General features: G+C 32.0%; 1 protein-coding gene across 4 annotated transcripts in view; it reads left to right on the top strand.

Moving 5' to 3' along the window:
- Positions 1-20,652, top strand: part of Stac (staccato) — a 50,250-nt gene that overhangs the window by 259 nt on the left and 29,339 nt on the right. For 3 of the 4 annotated variants that reach the window (XM_064216312.1, XM_026634066.2, XM_026634064.2), the window contains exon 2: positions 3,291-4,306. In XM_064216312.1, the coding sequence (XP_064072382.1) occupies positions 3,432-4,306 (875 nt within the window). In that variant the 5' untranslated portion in view covers positions 3,291-3,431. Of the gene's footprint in view, positions 1-2,580; positions 2,596-3,290; positions 4,307-20,652 lie in introns of those variants that run through there. The other variant, XM_026634060.2, reaches the window with a different exon arrangement.

The following is a 20,652-nucleotide window of genomic DNA, read 5'->3' as shown; positions in this document are numbered from 1 at the left end:
ACTAAACTTTTGTTGTCTGTTCTCGAAAAAATATTCTTAAATACAAGCTCATTTTCATTATACAAGATAAATTTAAAGCTAACGGATTTGAAAGTAGATTCTACAGAGAAGAATCGTCATAAACTCGTTGCTTTTTAATTTTGTTAGTTTAACATAAGATTATTAGGTATAAAACTTCTATATCAAACTCTTGGAGTAACAAGAAGGCCAAATTAGCAGCGCGAACACTTTAGCTAATTTATATTTAGCCGGTCGCTCCTCATATCAATTTGTTAAAGTTTTTTTTAATGAAGTACACATTATGTCCGAATAAAACTATACATAGAGCAATGTAAAAGCAAATCGACGGACATATATACCCCTTATAGTAGTGGCTCTTTTAATTTACACACTTATCCTTTGTATAGGAGTTTTTTTTAATGATTTTTGTTTAATCACAATAGCAGCAGTATGAATTGTTCCAAGGAGTTTCTTCATTTATTTACGAAATTCGCTGGAATCATTTTAAACCTTTAAAACTTTTATTTTAACTATCGTACGATGTTCATTTCAAAAAATTATCATATGATGTAAAGTTTTTAAATATAACTCTTATATTTATTTAGGTATAGTCGATTTAATTTATTTTCATACTGTAATCTATTTCTTTTATTCTAAATTATAGTTAATTTAAAAAGTTAAGATGAACGATGATAACAACCATAAAATAATATTTTTCCTATAATCACGATTATTATTAAGTACATATTTAATTCTAAAGATTCCAAGAACGATATAGGTATTTAAGCTTATATACACATAAGTACTGTTACTTCCTTTAAAAGAATAACTGCCTCGTTAGTATAGTAGCTATAGCATACACGATCTCCTGGGTTCGAATCCAAGTTAGGGCTGGTAAAAGTTTTTTGAGATTAAGCCAAAAAATTGCCGACGCAGCTCAGTCCACACGATAAAGCTGTCGGTCTCATCGGTATCTTTCTTGGATCTTAGAGAGTGCCCTTACTCTTTGTATTGCGTAAACGTGCGTAAATTTGAATATACTTATTTCTTATATTAAACTTAGCTACCCGGTCCGGCTTTGCACGGGTACATTAACGTTCTATATAAAATATAAAAGGAAAACTCTTCTTTGTTTCCGGCTAGTATAGAAGAAATTTTAAGCTTTTCCTTGCTATAATATGTATGTGTTTATGTACATGTGTTATAACATGTAAACCTTCCTCTCGAATCACTGTTTATTGATGAAAGCCGCATCAAAATCCGTTGCGCAGTTTTAAAGATCTAAGCATACAGACGGCGGGAAGCGACTGTGTTTATATATGTAGAGATTTAATTAATAATCGCAAAACAGTGTAACACTTATATTAAATATTATGATGTGCAGGAATACCTGAAGTTTTAAAACAAAATAAATATCCCGCGCGGTTGGGTGGACTAAGACTGTCCATCGTGGTAAAATTCGATTGGGAACATTTAATTTCTCGTGAATTTTCTACCATTTTCTACAACACATAGATACCCTATTTTCTAAGTCATTTAAATTGTCTATTAGTGTGAGAAAAAGAATAATAGCTTAAATTACTATTCCGAAACTCGTAAAGACCTACATATTCAGTCATGCGATTCCTATGTTATGTAACATTCGGTATAGATCTCTCTGATTATGGTACCACTTGCCATCGTGGTATGATACTTTGCCTATATGTAATTGTATATATATATTTTAAATTACGTCTAATATAAATATATAGTTTGGTACTTATTAAAGGTCAATTCAAATTGATTTTAATATTGTATATACACTAAGCTGCGTAAGTACGATAAAATAAAAAAATCTAAAATTTTGTTTCATTTTAAGTCTTAACTAATAAATGAGCAAAGGTTTTTTTTTGTAATGCCACTCTGAAAAAAACTGTTAAATTAATAGATAAAATAAATAAAAATAAAACTTATACCAGGAAATACAGCGTGCTTCGGAGAAGGTTTTAGTAAATGTAATAAGTAGATACATTTAGGAGTTTCACCTTTTTTAAATATAGTCAACTGACTTGATAAGCACATATTTGAAGAACATAGATATATGAAAATAATGCTGGACCCGAATTTTACTAACAAATCGTCAGTTTATCGCTATCCAATCGAAATATAATCGTTGCCGTTCAACCGTTTTTACTATTCAACAAACGCAACGATCTCGATCCGGTTCGGTCGAAGTTGGATCGCAATATATTCTAGACCGATATAAATAAGTACGATTAAGTAGCGTTTAATTTTTGTGAGGAATACTCGATGTTGGATCCGATTAGAACCGGAAATGTATCATTACAGTTATAAGTTCGAATCGGGCCCGTGCTCATCCCTTACAGAAGAAAAGATAATATTATTAAATATTAAAACATGAATGCTGTCTATCGTTTACAATCTGATCATTTTTCGTGAAAAATATATTTCGCAATATATAAGTTATCTGATCTCATGGAGCGTTTATCAATCTTATCTGTCATGCAAGGTTTGTAGTATGTTTTCTTTAGAGTAGTTTTCAGTTTGAAGTGCGTTTTAGTCAGAGTTAATAAGTGTTTTTCTAGAATTAACATTGTAAGTACTTCTGCATCACTTACCGATGTTTTAACTTAACCTTGAAACGAGTGGTTAGTTTAAGTGCAAGTTTGAACGTGATAATTAAGTTTATTATTAATGATATATATTATTATTAAGTTATTCCATTTAACGAAATTTGTAAATGTATCCGTCCCATGATAGATGACATAACCCTCCGCTTCGGTAACTCCCGCGGTGCGCTTTCTTGTATTATTCATTTAATTTGTATTAACATACTTTCTTTTGTATTAAATTATTATATATAAAACCAAGATTTATTTTTATATACAAATCGTCAGAGATAAAATGTTTACTCATTATAGATCCATGCGTGATATACTAGCTTGGTTACGATATTTCTTTTGTTTGTTTGTAATTCTGTATTTGATACATGAAGTAAGGTACGTATGTATGTAATATGCATCGTTGTTTATAAATACGGACGTGCATTAAGTGTTTTCGGAAGGACGCTTATTGGTCCTCGTAGAAATCGCGGTTATGCATCCTGTGACAGACCAATAATTGACGGCAAATTGGTTAAATTCAAATTATGTTTAATACTCGCCTTAAATAATATGTATGGTTGTAATATAAAAAAAATAGATATTTAAAATACGAACGAAACTTGTATTTGAATATAAATATAAAAAATTAAATTCATGAAAATAATGTTCGTGTTTCTTAATTTTCAGTAACCGACAGACTTACCAGAATTATTACTCACAAGGAGGACGACAGATGTGCTCTAAATTAAGAACAATATAAACCTTAGGTCATAAGCTAAAGAGATAAATCAAAACGCAAGTTCAATTTTAAGAATAGAAGATAAAGCAATGCCAGAATTAGGTCCAATAATGCGAGCTCTGGAATTGCAGCGGCTCGTCGAAAACAAAGTGACCGAATGGCGCGAAAGGTCAGCTCGGGTCGCGGGTACGAGCGTGGCGGACTCTTATCAACAGCCACTTCACTTCAAACGTCATACAAACAGACGCAAAAATAGCGCTGAAATAAATAGAATTATCGCAAAGTACTCGAAGCCAAGTAAGAGGACGGATGAGCATCGATTCACTTTACAGAAGTGTCCCGAAGAACCGCCAGTGCGTCCCGTCAGACTGAGAAGGTTACGTAACAATATAAAGGCTTCTAGAAGTGAAGACAATCTCGTCAACATCGGTGTCATGGACACTACTGATCCCACGGCAGAGAATGAGGAACAACCACGTTATAGCTTATCCAAGTATAACAACAAGAGTTATGAGGATATATCTGCATTCGTTGACATTAGCCACACTATGAAGAGCAAAAACTTCGATGAAAATAGCATTTTGAATGCAAAACCGATTCCAAACGCGAGGCATACGCTACACGTTATTGGTGAAGATATTTCTGACATTTCCGAGTTCAGTGACAGTGGTGTTGACTTTAGATTTAGAAATAAATTCGCTACTTCAACTCCCTTATCGAATAGAAAGACATGTCCCCCTGGTGATTCAGTGTCAGTGATCGATTTCGAAAGGTGCGTGAAAAATCAGGGTGATTTAAAAAAAGGTACTTCGGAACCTGACATTCTTAGGAAGAAGTCAGTTGAATCAGGAAGTACTCTTGACTTTCGGAAGAAGTGGAAGTTAATCAGACCACCGTTTAGGAAAGGAACGTTTGACTGTTTATTACGTTGGCGTGGAAAGAAACCACCATCTAATCAAAGCAGGTAAGTCGTGATTTAATGATGTCATCTAAAATAATCGCTATATCTAAGCGCTGAAGTCTAAAATTGTTGACATTTTCCAATCTTAGGCTGAAAGCTAAGTTTGGTTAGAAAAACAAACGAAAATGAAAATAAAATGTATTCTACTAATTATATGTATATACATTATACAGGGAATAATGTTTTTGTTCCTATTACATCACACATCATTTAACCGATTGATTTTGAAACTTTGTACTGTAGAGTTGTCGTTGACAAATGCGTGAAAACTTCTCGTATACCATCCATACACAATAGGTGGAGTATAACGTCATGTCTGTTGGTCTTAATAAATAGAAAGATATGTTTGAATGACACTTGGTGGTGTAACTTTGTGCCAGCCCATTTGGGTAGGTATCACCCACTCTCTTTTTCTTAATGATTTATACGATTATGATGACTTTGGCAATGTGTTCTGCGTAGGTCAGTGAAAGCGTAAAACAAAGTCAGCATTGGCACAAAAAAAAATAAAAAATTTTTTGTTCTTCGAAAGCGTTTTCTGATCCTTATAAACTAGGTAGCTAATTGTTTATAAATTTGAAATTGGATATTTTTTTTACGGATATTGCGATTAAAATTGTCGGCCTCACATGTTCAGTTTAGAATCCGATTGGAAATATTTGATATTATTTTACAAATCGATCATTACTTAGTCAAAGTTCATTAAAACGAAATAATTTTAGTAATACTATTAAAATGAACAGTAGCAAGTATTTCATTATTGCATATTTCTGTATAAATAACTTTTTTTGAAATAAATTATAATATTTATAACATATTAATTAGATTAGTATAAACGAATGTACAAACTTGTTTTACATTAGAATATTATACTTTTATATTCAAACTTCATACGTACGGTCATATAAATATTAAACAGATCTTAGTGCCAGATTAACTCAAATGGAACAACATTCTAGGGCCAGTAATGTTGAGATTCAATGCATACCGGAGCACAAGTCTGAAAACCTTGTTACTATAATAAAACAAATAGCAAGCATCACAAATTGTAAACTAAATGAATCTGACATACATCTCTGTACACGCGTATCGAAATTAAATAAGTCAAATCCCCGCCCTAGGTCTGTACTAGTGAAATTTAGTTCCCCAATAGTACGAGATGGGTTTTTGGCCGCCACTTTATCTTTTAACAAGAAGAATAAAAATAAATTGGATAAATTAAATACAAGCCATATTGGCATATCGGGTAATAAAACACCTATTTATGTAATGGAACATTTATCCCCGGCTATGAAAGCTCTTCATGCTGCTACCAGGATCCAAGCTAAGGCAAAAAATTACAGATATGTCTGGATTAAGTCAGGTCGTATCTACGTGCGAAAGAATGAGTCATCTGAACATAAACTTATAAAAAATCAAGACTCTGTTGATAAGTTAGAATAGTTACAACTTAATGTTTTTATTATTATTCAATTGATCTCAAATTTGTTTAAAAGTTGGTAATGTGTTATTAATTTCTTATAAAATAATTAAATTCGGTACTTTAAATATTTATTATCAAAATGTTAGGGGTCTTAGGTCTAACACTATGGATGTATCCCTAAAAATTTTAAATACCAACTACGATATAATTGTATTTACGGAAACTTGGTTAAACGGTACCATATTTGACAACGAAATATTCGACAGTAGATATAATGTTTATAGGACTGACAGAGCTGGCGCTAGGCTCGGAGGAGGTGTATTAATAGCGGTTTCGACAAAATTCCCGTCATGTAAGATTTTAGGACATAGTAACGATTATGAGGATCTATGGATTGGGGTAGAAGTAAATTCAGGCAAAAGTAAAGAATTTTTAAAAATCTGCGCTGTATATCTTCCTCCTCCGATGAACCTAAGAACATTTAATAATTTTTTTGATGAGGCCAACAAATTATCTGAGCAGAATTCTTCTAAATATACCTTAATACTAGGTGACTTTAATATCAATAATATTACATGGAATTCAAGCGAATCTGGTTCTAACTTAGTACCTGAATTTAATTCTGGTTGCAGCATACATAATGTCCTATCGGATTTTATGGAATTGAACGACATCCGGCAATTTAACTGCATTACTAACGAGAATGACCGAGTTTTAGATTTAGTTTTATTTGATTCGGATTTTCTTAAGATAAAACAATGCGATTCACCACTACGTAAAGTCGACTCACATCACCCTCCTTTAGAGATATTTGTTTCGTTTCCATTGAGTAAAGAAAATGCGAATGCGAGTCCTACGAGTATAAGGTTTAATTTTCGTAAAGCAGATTACGATAAAATTAAATCAGCCTTGGACAAAATATCTTGGTTAGAGGAACTCCTCATTTATGACGATGTCAATCTTATGATAGATAAATTCTATAGTATATTAAGAGAAATAATCCAGCAGCATGTTCCTAAAAGTAAAAAATATAATAATAAGTATCCAACTTGGTTTAATTCTAATTTAATTTATATGATTAAGCAAAAACATAAATATCACACTCGTTATAAAAAATATAAAAATCCTCTAGATTTACTTGAATTCCAATATCTTCGTGATGATTGTGAAAAACTTATGCATCACTGTTATAATAACTATATTATGTCAATTGAGTCCGCTATAAGTAATAATCCAAGGTACTTCTGGACACACATAAAGAATAAACATAAAAATAGTTCCAACTATCCACCTATCATGTCATTTAATGAGAGTAAAACATCGGACAAAAAAGGCATATGCGATCTTTTTGCTCTTAACTTCTCAAGCGTATTTGAGGCAAACCTTGGCTATTCGAGCTATAGCTTAAGTAAATCGACATCTTGTAACGAAATGGAAAATATATTTATTTCTCAAAAAAGTGTTGCAATTAAATTAAAAAGACTTGATGTGCATCAAACTGCGGGACCGGATAATATACCACCTATATTTTTGAAAAACTGTTCTGATTCTATATCTTTACCACTAGCAATTATCTATAATACCTCTATTTACAGTGGAATATTCCCGGATAAGTGGAAAGAGGCCAGAATAGTACCAATATTTAAGGACGGTAATAAAGAGTGTGTACGCAATTACAGGCCAATATCGATCCTATCAGCAATGTCGAAGGTTTTTGAAACCCTTATTTACCCGTTTATTTTTCATCATGTCAAGTCTCTTCTATCACCCGATCAACATGGATTCATTGCTATGCGGTCCACAAATACAAATTTATTAAACTACCTTTCAGATCTTATAGACGCAGTGGACAGTAATTTGCAAATTGATTCTATCTATACAGATTTTTCAAAGGCATTCGACAAAGTTGACCACGATCTATTGCTTCTTAAGCTGGCGCATCACGGAATTTCCAATCCTTTATTGACATGGTGTAAATCTTATCTTTGTAATAGGCCAGCGAAAGTAGTCATCGATGGCTATGAATCATATCCCTACATTGCCACCTCCGGGGTCCCTCAAGGCTCAAATTTGGGTCCACTCTTTTTTATATTGTTTATAAATGATCTCATGACGGTAATGAAGCACTCACGTGTATACATGTTTGCAGACGATCTCAAAATCACTAAGATTATTAAGCAACAGTCTGATGTCTTAGAACTTCAAGAGGACCTAAATAATCTAGTAATCTGGTGTCAGAAAAATAAAGTGTATTTGAATCCCCTGAAGTGCTGTTTCATTAGATTCACAAGAAAAAGAAATCCAATAATTAGTTCATATACAATCTCCGAAAAACATCTAAAGGAGTCAAAAACGGTACGTGATTTAGGCGTTATATTTGACAGTAATCTCCGCTTCGATGCTCACGTTGATGGCATTGTCACTTCTGCGTTGAAATCACTGGGTTTTATTATAAGACAATCTAAAGACTTCAGGAGGACATCCACCATGATTCGACTTTATAACTGTTATGTTAGGAGTAAACTTGAGTATTGTTGTCAAGTATGGTCACCGTTATATAAGGTATATGATGATCGTATTGAAAAGGTGCAAAAACGATTATTGAGACACTTGTGTTACAGAATGAGGGTACACGTAAAAAGCTATAGCGATAGACTTAAGTACTTCGAAATGCAACCTCTTCGTGTGCGAAGATCCTTATTGGATTTAGCCTTTCTGTATAAGCTTTTTCATAATAAAGTGGACAGTAAATATTTGCTCGAAAAACTTAATATAAACGTGCCACGAAGACCACCTCGGAACCCATGTCCATTGTTCAAAATGAGTAAGAATAGAACCAATCTTAGGAAAAATTCACCATTAGCCCGAATGACACGCTTATATAACGCAATACCAACTATCGACATGGGTTTCGACACTTTTAGCACTTTCAAAAAGAAATGTTATGCCTTTTATGCAAATTATTAGTCAAAGTAAATTTGTTTCTATAATTTGTTTATGAACTTATTTTCATTTTGTTTAGTTTACATTTTGTTTAGTTTAGATTTATTAAATAGTTTTCGATAAATAATTTTATTTCATTGTTTTGTAATTATTAGTTTTAGTTTTTTCTTTTTCTTTTATTTTTATTTCTTAAGTTTTGTTTTAGAGTTCAATACTTTATAAGTGCATGTTGTGTTCTCCTATAATTGGAGGTACATTTAATATTTTATTGTCTAAACTTGTATTTTTTGTATTACATATGTACCTGTGTTGGAGTTCCATATTAAATAAATAAATAAATAAATAAATAAATAAATACTATGCTATACTGATTTTTTCAAAAAATAAGAAAGTTCATTTCCTTCTAACTTGTGATAAAATGTTAATAATGATGAAGAAAAACTTGTTCTACGTGTTTAGATAACCTAGCGGTTTGATCTAAAGTCTAACACTAAGGTCTGAGATACTGCGTAGATGACACAGAATATGTCTATGTTAAATGCTTATTTAAAACCTCTTTGGTTTACTGTTTTTTTTAAGAGTGGCGTCAGGATATTTGTTATCATAGGAGGATATATGTAGGCACTTAGATTAATATTTTCTCTGTGCTATAATTTTTTTATGAATTGGTATGACAATATTTGATTTTTTGAATCAATAACTTTGGATTGTATCCGTCACTGTATTTATTGGTCGAGGATTTGCTATATTAAAAAAAATACCAGTTTACACTACTCGCAAATTATGAGTATCATGTGACATCTTGGTAATAAGTAAAATGATCATTATATGACGTATGCTCTCCGAAAATGAGATAGTCAAAGTCAAAAATCTTTATTCAATATAGAAGTGTTTAAACTTGCTTATTGAAAGTCAAAAATCTACCACCGGTTCGGAATTTAAAACCTCGGACCTGAAAAGAACCGGCGAAAGAAACTCAGCGGGGTATATATATATATTTTTTCCATTTTGCATGTACAATAATAATTATATTTTAGCTATTTGAAATAGCTTGGAGGCGATCATTTCATTCCCAATGTGTGCAGTCAACTAAAAAGTCATTAGTTTTGTAATATCCTTTAGCACAGAAACGCTCTTTAACGATTCTTTTGAATTTTATAATTGAATAATTTTGAACGTTTTCTGGGATCCTGTTGTAAAAACGTATACATTGCCCCAAAAAAGAGTTACTAACCCTGTGTAATCGGGTACTTGGAGTAACAAGTTTATTCTTGTTCCTAGTATTAATAGAATGTACGTCACAATTTCTGGGAAAATCATTTATGTTTTTGCGTACATACATAACATTATCAAAAACAAATTGAGAAGCGACAGTCATTATTTTATTTTTTTTAAATTTACCTCTTAACAAATCTTTACGTACCATCTGACGGTAAACTCTGTAACCGCGAGTCTCATTAGTCAAATCAGAATCGAGACCCTATATACATTCGGGCGATCCAAGATGTGCGATTCAGAAATCTGCCCCTTTAAACCAAATTTCAGGAAAGATGATATATCCGCCAAAAAAAAAGTTCTAATTTAAAAAAAAAAAACATACAAATACAAAATGAGGTTAGTCTATAGAAAATTGACAATATATTTCTACGTAATTACTTCAATATTGGCTTTTAAAAATTAAGAAAAAACTAAACAATTTAAAATATAAAAACATAAATTGAAAAAAAATGTTAATTTTATAATAATCTAATGACGTGTGCTTCATATATAATTATATGATTTACATTTCCTAATTTTGTAAGTATTACTGCTATTTTATTAAACCTATAATTAGAATAATTATTACTAGAAGTGATAATTTCCGCGATTAATTAAATATTTACCAGTCAATAAATTATCATTTCAAACTAATGTTTAAAAACATATTAATAAATATGATAAAGATGTTAAAAACCGTTAAAGTTAGTAATTTTTTTTTCATGCCGGTTAAATAAATTTCAGAATCATTGATTATTTAAAATTAAGTCTAAATAGACTGTCAAAAAAAAGGAACGCTTTGAAAAAAATAGTGGCCAACTGTCAGAGCCGGCTCAAGCTACAATGGGGCCCTGGGGCAGCCATGAATTTGGGACCTTTTTGGTAGATATGTACTACCATGTACAAATAATTTAGTTATGGCCAAGCCTTAAGTATAGTTTCGAATAAACGGTGCGGTAATTTTCGTAAATTCGTAGGAATCTGATTGGTTGTAAAATATTATGGCTATTTTATAGTATATCTATTTCTATCATGAAGAGCACGTCTTTCTAATTTTAATATCAACTATTGTCAATAGTATTTTTTGATAAATATGTTAGTTATTTCTTACAAATATATCACTTTCAAAAATATAAATATCAGTCAACGTGAGCACAAATGTGTGGAGGAAATTGTTAGTTCTTCGGGGCCCTCTCAGGAGGGGGACCCTGGGCATGTGCCCCATGTGCCCTATGGTAAAGACGGTAATGCCAACTGTTGGTATTAATAAGTACACATCAGTAAAATAGTGTGTGTTTGGCAGTGTCAGTATCAAGCGTGTCACGATTAGAAATATTTAAAGAAATAGAGTTGGCTCGTTTGATTTCGTTCTTTTGTAACGGGTCAATCTATCTAGATTAATTAATAATCTAAGTTCAGAATTTATACAACGTAATTAGGTACGTTTATTCCATGTATGTATATGATTTATGAAAAAGAGTAACAATGGAGTTAATTTTCGGTTCGTCTCGATAGATTCTACATTAAGAACCGGTGGTAGCTTTCATTTAATTTTGTTTTTAAAATTCCTATGTATTTAAACGTGCGTAGCTACTCTTGGGCAAAATATATTTATGATATTCAGGAATTAAATTATGTCAAAATAGGTAGTTCATAAATATACAATATGACCGCGTATCATGTTATTATAATTACACGTTTGATATACATATGTATAATTTTATATAGTGTACGTACTTATTATTTTCGTCTAGACATTCAAAATGATTCTATTCTTCTTTCTGACTGTACTGTTGTAACGTTAAACACGAAATATCTTTAAAATTCATGAACATTCTCAAGGACGTTTGCCTTTATACAGGATAATTTAAAAATAAATTGTATTACTAACAGTATTTAAAACGGGATATTTTCCATGTTTTTTATTTTTATTTGGTGGAGCTCGATATTTCGACATTATCTACGAATGTCTTGTTCACGAGACTGAAGTTTTCTGGTAGATGTTGATAATGTCGAAATATCGAGCTCCACCAAATAAAAATAAAAAACATGGAATATATCCCGTTTTAAACACTGATAGGTAGTAATAAAAATAACCATGTTTATTTAAAATCTTATATAAATTGTATTAGTTGTATTTAATGATAGATAGCTGATTATCGGAACAGCGTAACTGTTGAATTACTTGCCGGTTCTTCTCAGTAGAATCTACATTGTGAAACGATAGTTGTTTTAATTTTAATGTTAAATGACTGATTCGAAAGTGCTAGAACCTATTCGAATAAAGCCGTTAAGCAGGACTGGATCTACCATATGGCTTTTTGGGCTTCAGCCCAGGGCCCCGTGGATTCAAGGGAGCCCCAGCTAAGTCAAGTTAAAGTAAATAATAGACGATAGTCCGAAAGAATCCATAAATTTATTAAATTAAACAGATCGTATGGTTTACAGTTCTGCGAGTCCTGAAATTAATCAAACCCTTTCAATTCATTTAATTCAAGTCTACGTTCAGATATGTCTTAGGTGGGCCCCTAATTAGCCCAGGGCCCCCTAAACTTACGGTCCGGTCCTGCCGTTAAGGTAACCTAGCCTTGTTACCAAAATTCTATATTTTCATCCGTTATCCAAATACGTTTCGCTGATTTGTTAAATAATGTTTTCAACGAACGTTGATATTTAATAAGCAACAATTAACAAACCGGCAACATTACGAAATTGTTGCTACATTGAAACATATCGTTTAAGTATTTAAAGCGGAATGAAATATTATGTGTAATTCATTAAACCATTGAAGCATTCGTTTGTACCCTTTTCAATATATTCGTGAAGTAATGTTTTATTGTATTCATACGCTATTACAAATACGTCATAAAGTTATTGAGAGGATAAGTTACTATAAGACTCATGTTTACCTTCAGTCCAGATATACCCATTATTAGTTTTATTTTCTGTAGGTAAATATATTTAACATAGGTATAGCCTTTTCCAAACGGAGTACGAATAAAGATTAACGAACCTTAGATTTACGTATTTAATGCGATTTGCTAATAACTCGGCTATGTTGTGCACTACTAAGAGTTTATGATTAATATATCTTTATTTATAATACAACTCTATTAAACTTAACTACTTATATCCACTTTCGTTTTACTTACAAAATTCCGATAACAGTTTCGTCGACGTTCAAAACGCAATATTTTTGCAAATCCATAGTGAATATCATAGAAAAATGAAGCTCTCGACCAATTATATCGCGTCTATTTTCTGACAAAAGTTGTTTATTTGCCTTTTCTCCTGTTATGGTTGGAATAGTGTATAGATAAATTGGCACATGGCCCATCTAATTGCAATGCATAGGGGATGGTGGTCACCGTCTATATATACATTGTAAGAAATTTTAATCATCCCTTACATCGTTAGTGCGCAGATGTCCTTTACGTCTGTAACACTGGCTCACTCGCCTGTCAAATCAGAGCACAAGAATATAAGTAAGAATCTAGGTAAATAATAATTGTTGTTTGGCGGTAAATCTTAAGCGATGTGGCATTCGTCAGCTGGGCCCAAGGCCGCACGGGTCGCCAGCCCGTTCTTACATGAAAAATGATCCAAATTATACTTATAGGGAAATGAAACGGAAAATATTGAAAAATATTTGATTTATGACCATAACGAATTCAAAATATTTCTGTGCACAATTATTTTAGAGCCATCCGGACTTTTTCGGCTCAGTCCGATCCCGTCCATAGATATGGCTGTCGATCTAAATTTTTGAAATGATAGAACAATACATAAAAAAAAAATGTAACAATTTCAGAAATTTAACCTACTTACTTAATATTCATTAGGTATTATAATTTCTATAAATGTATTTCGATACTTAAACAATTATTTACAATGAAAATATTATGAAAGTACACGTGTTAATAAAAATATTTACCATTATATAATTTACAATCAAAGGCGATTCCATAGAAAATTATCATTTTTTAAATATTTATACTTATTTAGCAGAATTCTACTGTATAAAATAATGTTAATTTCATTAAAAACTCAGATAGATATAGCTAAAACTCTTAGAGAGGCTTGATATAGATGGCGTTACAATTTATCTTGAGCCTTGATATATGCACAATGCACATATAATATAATTGTTACTAGACTAGCGCCATCTGCAACTTATTAATTTAAAAAATTAATTGTTCAGATTCAAACTTCATAATTTGGGTTTTCATTAGTTATGTTTTACGTACATACATCATATACGTAAATATATTATTAAATAATAATTTACCTCAAAATGCTTTTTTGAACAAGCAACCCGTGGTGAAGTTGCATTCGATCACGGGAATATGTTAAATTAAATTATATAGATTGGATGTCCCTTTATTAGACGTTAAACAATTGAATAGTTGGTAAGCTATTTAAAAAAACGATGTATAAACGAATAGGATAAGGCCGAAGGAAAGGAATGATATGTAATTTAATCAACATCGTTTTAAATACTACACGCCTTAGAAAAAAAATATTAATAGCCGTATTTATGATTATTATTATATAATACTACATGTAAATTATATGTCTTGTATATTAATTTGTCTATGACAATGGCGACCGTGGCGGGATTCGGTTATGACTTAATATATTCAATTAAATATTTCTTATTGTATTTTTTTTTTCTTTTTTACTTTTTGTACAAACGAACTTTTTTTACGCGGCTTATTATGGAGTGATCTGGCAGAAATAGTCACGCCTCGAAAAGCGTTATGCCTCCTCCAGAAGGTCTTTCCCTCTTTTCTCTCTTTCTCAGTCTATTGTATTTTATAAGAAGAAGAGATAAGACTTTTTTTTATTGTTATTAATTAACACGGTATTTTTAATAACAGTTATGCCACAATTACCTAAATACTTTCGAACGTTAATTTATTTAATAAATAGCGTGAGCAACTTCGTTCGAACCGGGTGTCCCCCGACACGTCTTGCTTTTTTATTATTATTCTTTGCAATAATAATAAGTATAAGAAACCCGAGGTCGTACACTGCATCATGTCATTACCGATGTCTATAGCTATTGTCGTGTCTAATAGGAAAATCTACTAGATCATTAAAAAGGAGTTTTTACGTAATAACCCATGTAAGGATTTCCGTTAACGTCTACGTTACGAGTAGTTATCTATAAAAAAAGTAAAGTTTACGCATGTAAATACCTCAGGGCTAAGGTCTCCTCTCCTCTCCTTAGGCGACGGTTAGGAACTTATTCCAAGCTATTCGAAAGCGGACTGTCGGGTGTACATATGTGTCCAATTTTCATACAACACATGCGTGTTTCTCAAATGTGTTTCTTACTACGGTGAAGCACGAGATGAGTTAAGCACATGAACATTCAATTGTTCCGGCTCTTACCACAAAATAATTAGCAGAATTCTACTGTATGCTTTCGGTGCTATACTTTATATTGTATTGTTATATTTAATTCTATATGCTGGAGATGATCATTGATACTGTCTCTAAACGAAGAGCGGCTCGAAACTCGAGTGCCTTCAGGTCAAGACGGAGTCTAGCCGATGGAGGCTATAATGTGACCGGTACTGGCCAGTAATAAAATAGTTTTTATTGTATTGACGTTTGGATCGAATCTGTCAATTTTTAAAAGTGGAACGGTATAACTAATTAAATGGAAATGTAAAAAGATGGTACTGAATTTAATAATAGAGCACGTTATTCTGATTGTTGTATCTCTGCTCGATTACCCCAAATATCTACCCGCATAATGTCTAATACACGAATTACATCAATACGGTCCAGCCGGCATACATAATATGAATTTATCTTCTCCTTAAACTAAATCGAACGTGAGAGTCGGATTTGTGTGGAGAGGGCACTTAGCTATTTCGTTTACTGTGGTTAGGTATATATATGGCTTTTAATTTAGTATTTATTTTTAAATTTTACTTTAAGTAATTCCAGATATAGGGAGTAGAGGACCGTTTATATTTTATTGAAAATACATCTGTGTTTATTGCATTAGTTAAATACAATTATATATGTATAATTTTATGTAACTAACAGATGACTGTTAAAAAATACTGTAAAGATTTTTGAATGTTGAAAAAGAGTAAAAAATTCAGTTTCTTGCCCGTTTTTCTCGGTAAAATCTACATTCTGAACCGGTGGTAGCTTCACTTAATATAGTTTGTTAAATGATGATTCAAAAGTGCTTGTAAAGGCCTACTCAATTAAAGTATATTTTGATTACTTAAAGTGTTGTCGAGGGATTTAAGAAAAAAAATCTCATACAAATCGAAATGTACAGTGCCACAGATAAAAAGATTTTTTTTTGCATTTCGAACGCAAGGTACTGGCAATCATGAATTAACGCGCTAAAAAAGGCTCGTCAATCCTCATAGAAGTACATTTACTTAGTAACTATGTTTTGCTTGAAGTCCACTAACTGTACCTGTCCATCAGAAGTAACAGTATCTTAGACAACTATAAATTACGAAAGATGTTAGTTTCTTGTCCTGTCAATAAAATGCTAATGATAGAGATACAGTAGGTACTGACAGGAAATATCAGTATAATATACTTCTGCAATGAATAGGTTGGAAGATAGTAAATAGGTAGCATACAATTTTAAAATTAGCATATTTGATAACGTCCTAAGTGACTGTATAAGCGCTTTATTTAGAATAGATGAATTTCTCTTCAAAATCAACAATTAACAAGCTTTTTTGAATCATTATTTTATACAACTATATTAAAAGTAAAGTAAAGTAAAGTAAAGTAGCTACTACCGAGTGTAGTTTCTATCGAGAAGAACCGACAAGAAACTCAATAGTTAGTATTCAGACCTTTTTTATTACAGAACTACTAAACTCTGGCAAACGTGCGTCTGTATAATAAATCATTGAAATTGGTTTTAAATATATCTTTTGTTCACGTTTTATCACTGTTAGTAAATCGTTATATTTAAATATAAGTGGTCGCAATCTATTATAAAGGTATTTTTTAAGCTCTATTACTTTTCTACGGTAAACCTTCATACATTTCCTACCACTTGTAAGAAAAATATTCGCCGACATACGTTGTGCAAGTGGTTTCCACGAAGAACCCTTTCATTTTAAGGCGATAATATAGCCTATGTCCATTTCGAGTCTTCGTTATGAAGTTGGTAAAAGATTTTTTTAAATCGAATGGGTAGCTACGGAAATTTCTTTCTACAGCCAAGTTTACAAACTTTATTCAGAATATACCCATTTATTTAAAATAAAACATGACTGAGCTGATTGTGACGTCAGTCTTGGCTACACAGGTGCAACTCTGACGTAAGGCTGGGAAAAATTCAAAAATAAGTTAAGTTATATACTAGACTGCGTATCATTTGAAATAAGAGTAATTACTATTGAATTCGTCGGTTTTTCTCGGTAGAATCTACATTTTTCGAATAATTGCTGCTTAACTTTTGTTAGTGATCGTCTAACTTCTATACGATTTGATGATCAATGTTTAGCACATATGTGACCAATATATTTGTTTTAGTAGTGGAAATCTTCTTGACTGACCTAAGCTAGTCTGGCTTCGGATTTTCACCCATTACCCGGGCGATTCACCGTCGGCAATTTTGCGTGTCGCGTCGTTTTTCGAGGCTAATAAGGCTAAGGTCCTCTTTTACCCAGTGATTATCTCTTTCTATCATATCTAGGTGGGCTTATCCGCGTAGTTGTTAGTATGTGATGTCATATCCGGTGATAGTCTTCGTCCTACGATTTCTTTCTTCTACTGGTCGCTATCATCAACGCCAGCAATAAGGCAACAGAGTTTACAGATGCCCGTAGGAGCTCCCAAGATAAAGGACGTTATTTATATAATTTACGTATAATCAATTATATTTTATATATTATATGTGTATAATAATGTCCAGAAGATCGATGACTATGCTAAAATACGATAAGTGCAGTTATATTATTAACAAATTGTATGTTTATGTACCAAAATGACTCACGTTTACCTTAAATTATGTTCGTAGAGATAATAATAAAAACTGGTCCGAGCAGAGGGCGCTGTAACGCGAGTTAATACGAGAGCCGACTTTTAGTAATTATTCAAAAATGAATGTTTATTTGCTTGTCTCGTAAACGTTCGGATACTGCTCAACAGATAGACATCAGACTGATAGTGATTAATATCTAAAGAGTTGCGCGCGCGCTCTCGTAGGTTTCTGAATTAGTACAACTGTTTTAGAACAGATGGCGCAAGTCATCTCAATAAGATACCATAAGACTGTATTGCGGGCCGGGACTAGTTTAAATTAAAAATAACTTATAACAAATGCATTTTTTTTATTTAATAGGTAGGTGGAGCGGCGTATGGGCCACCTAGTGCTAAGTGGTCACCAATAGACATTGGCCCTGTTAGAAATATTAACCATCCCTTACTTTGCCAATGCGCCACCAACCTTGGGAGTTCTTAGATGTACATCCTTGTGCCTGTATTTACACGTGGTCACCCTTCCAACCGGAACACTATAATACTAAGTATTGCTGCTCGGCGGTATAATATCTTATAATTGGGTGATACCTATCCAGACGGGCTGTTAAAGAGAATAAATGACGGTCATATGTGATTATTTGCAAGGTAAGAAACTTCATAACGTTTGTACTACCTTGAGTCTTATATGTTACTTGTGAGATGACGTCCGACAGAGAAGTATGGAAGAAAAAGACATGCTGCGCCGACCCCAAGTAAAATTGGGATAAGGGCAGGAGGATGATGATGATGATGACGATGAGTCTTATACACATCATTCAATAACTTAAAACAAAACTGATGTCCTGTTATGGCAGCCGTTATCAATAAGACCGGAGACTGATCAGGTGCAAGATCGAGAAAACAAATAACTTTGTTTTTAGGCCACTTTTCTCGTCCTACGGAAGTTATTTTTGCAATTTCATACAATTTCGGACAGTATCAGACATCATATAGTAGGTATCTCAAAATATTCGGTCTATTATGTCATAATAAAATGAATTAATTAATGTGTTTGATATTGTATTTTCAATTTTTGTTTTGAACTCAAAATTGACGATTAGGAATGCCTACTTCATTAAACTCAGCCACCATTTAGTCAATGGATAAGGTTTTTAAATAAATAAATTGGACCGGGTGAATTTGTAGAACCTAATACCAAGGTGATAGAAATAAATTGATCCACAAATAACCTTGATTATGCGTCTTTGAATGCTTGGAAATTGCTGTGCTGACAACGCTTATTTATTAGCATAACAATGATGAGACAGTCATGACCATCTTGCAATTTACAATGCACACATTTTGCCCACGTGCATGACTACACCATGCAATATAAAACATCCGCTAAAGATTCATTTTCACCCGATCAGGGTTTCAAATGTTGTGTTTCAAATTAATTAGAGCCTAAACGCCTTTATATTATATTGAAAAATAAAACTATCGTTACTTCGTAATTATTTTTTATATAATAGAAAAACTCCATGTAGTAAAAGGTAATAATCAAATTCTTATACCTATGTGTATAGAAACAACATAAGTATTTGGTACGTATCTCTTATGCAGAAACATTTAGCAATTTAGAACATAGTAAGCGAAATAAATCACTGCGATTCAAATTACTTAGAAGCATTTTTTCAATCCCATAGAAAGGTCAACATCTCCGTAGAAAGTGTAGTACAGTAACAGCCTGTAAATTCCTCACTGCTGGGCTAAGATCCTCTCTAAGATGCTCTCTTTGAGAAGAAGGTGTGGAGCTTATTCCAATTCACTGTCGAGCACAAGATGAATTATAAACTGCGAAAACAAGAGTCATCCAAAACTGACCACCTCACCGCACATTGATTGTTTCTGTTGCCAAAAAATGTGGTATCATTTTTATATCTCCGAATTCTGTTATCATAGCGATGTACCATCTCATCATAATCAGTCTAGCATTGCGTGATTCTCGAACGAACAAGAGAATTTATGGTTTTAAAATAAGATAAATGTACTTATAAATACAAAAAATCCTATATATGATAGGATTTTTTGTAGCATATTGTATATATTAAATCTAAGAATGTACAATAATTGTACTGTGTGAAAAATACTCATTATATTGTCGTTAACGAAGCATTCTCTACATGTTTTTTATACTTATAAATATGTTACATATTTAATTAGCTATCTCAAAACTTTGTTTTTTTTTTACATTTATATTTCTCATCTACGTTATGTTAATGTCAATTATTTCAGAAACTAATATAAATTTTTATTTTCTTGTATAAATTAAACTATATTATGTTAGTATATATTAATAAATATTGTAAATAAATATATTGAAACAAAAATTCAAAACTAGCAATTTGATTTAGGCACACCGCGTAACGAATCTTTTACTTGTATGATATAGATACACTAATAACACAAGGCTATTCCAATGAACAATTCTAAAAAAGTTATTTTATTTAGACTATTAGTCAAATCAAGTTAATTAAAAAAATAATCGGACACGAATCTGTTTATATGTATTTTGTGCACGAAATTAAAAAACTCAAATACTTTTTATATTCTCACTTGATTTAACACTTAATAAGAATTTTTATCATTTAATTCTGTTTTTAAGTATACATTCGATATTCAAAATATGTAAAACAATAAATGCCAAAGCAAAACAGAAACTACTTTTTTTTTTAAAAACAAATCATTAATTGCGTAAAGGCAA

This window comes from Vanessa tameamea, chromosome 11, assembly GCF_037043105.1.
Source record: "Vanessa tameamea isolate UH-Manoa-2023 chromosome 11, ilVanTame1 primary haplotype, whole genome shotgun sequence".
NCBI lineage: Eukaryota > Metazoa > Arthropoda > Insecta > Lepidoptera > Nymphalidae > Vanessa > Vanessa tameamea.
This window is presented reverse-complemented; position numbering and strand designations above follow the sequence as displayed.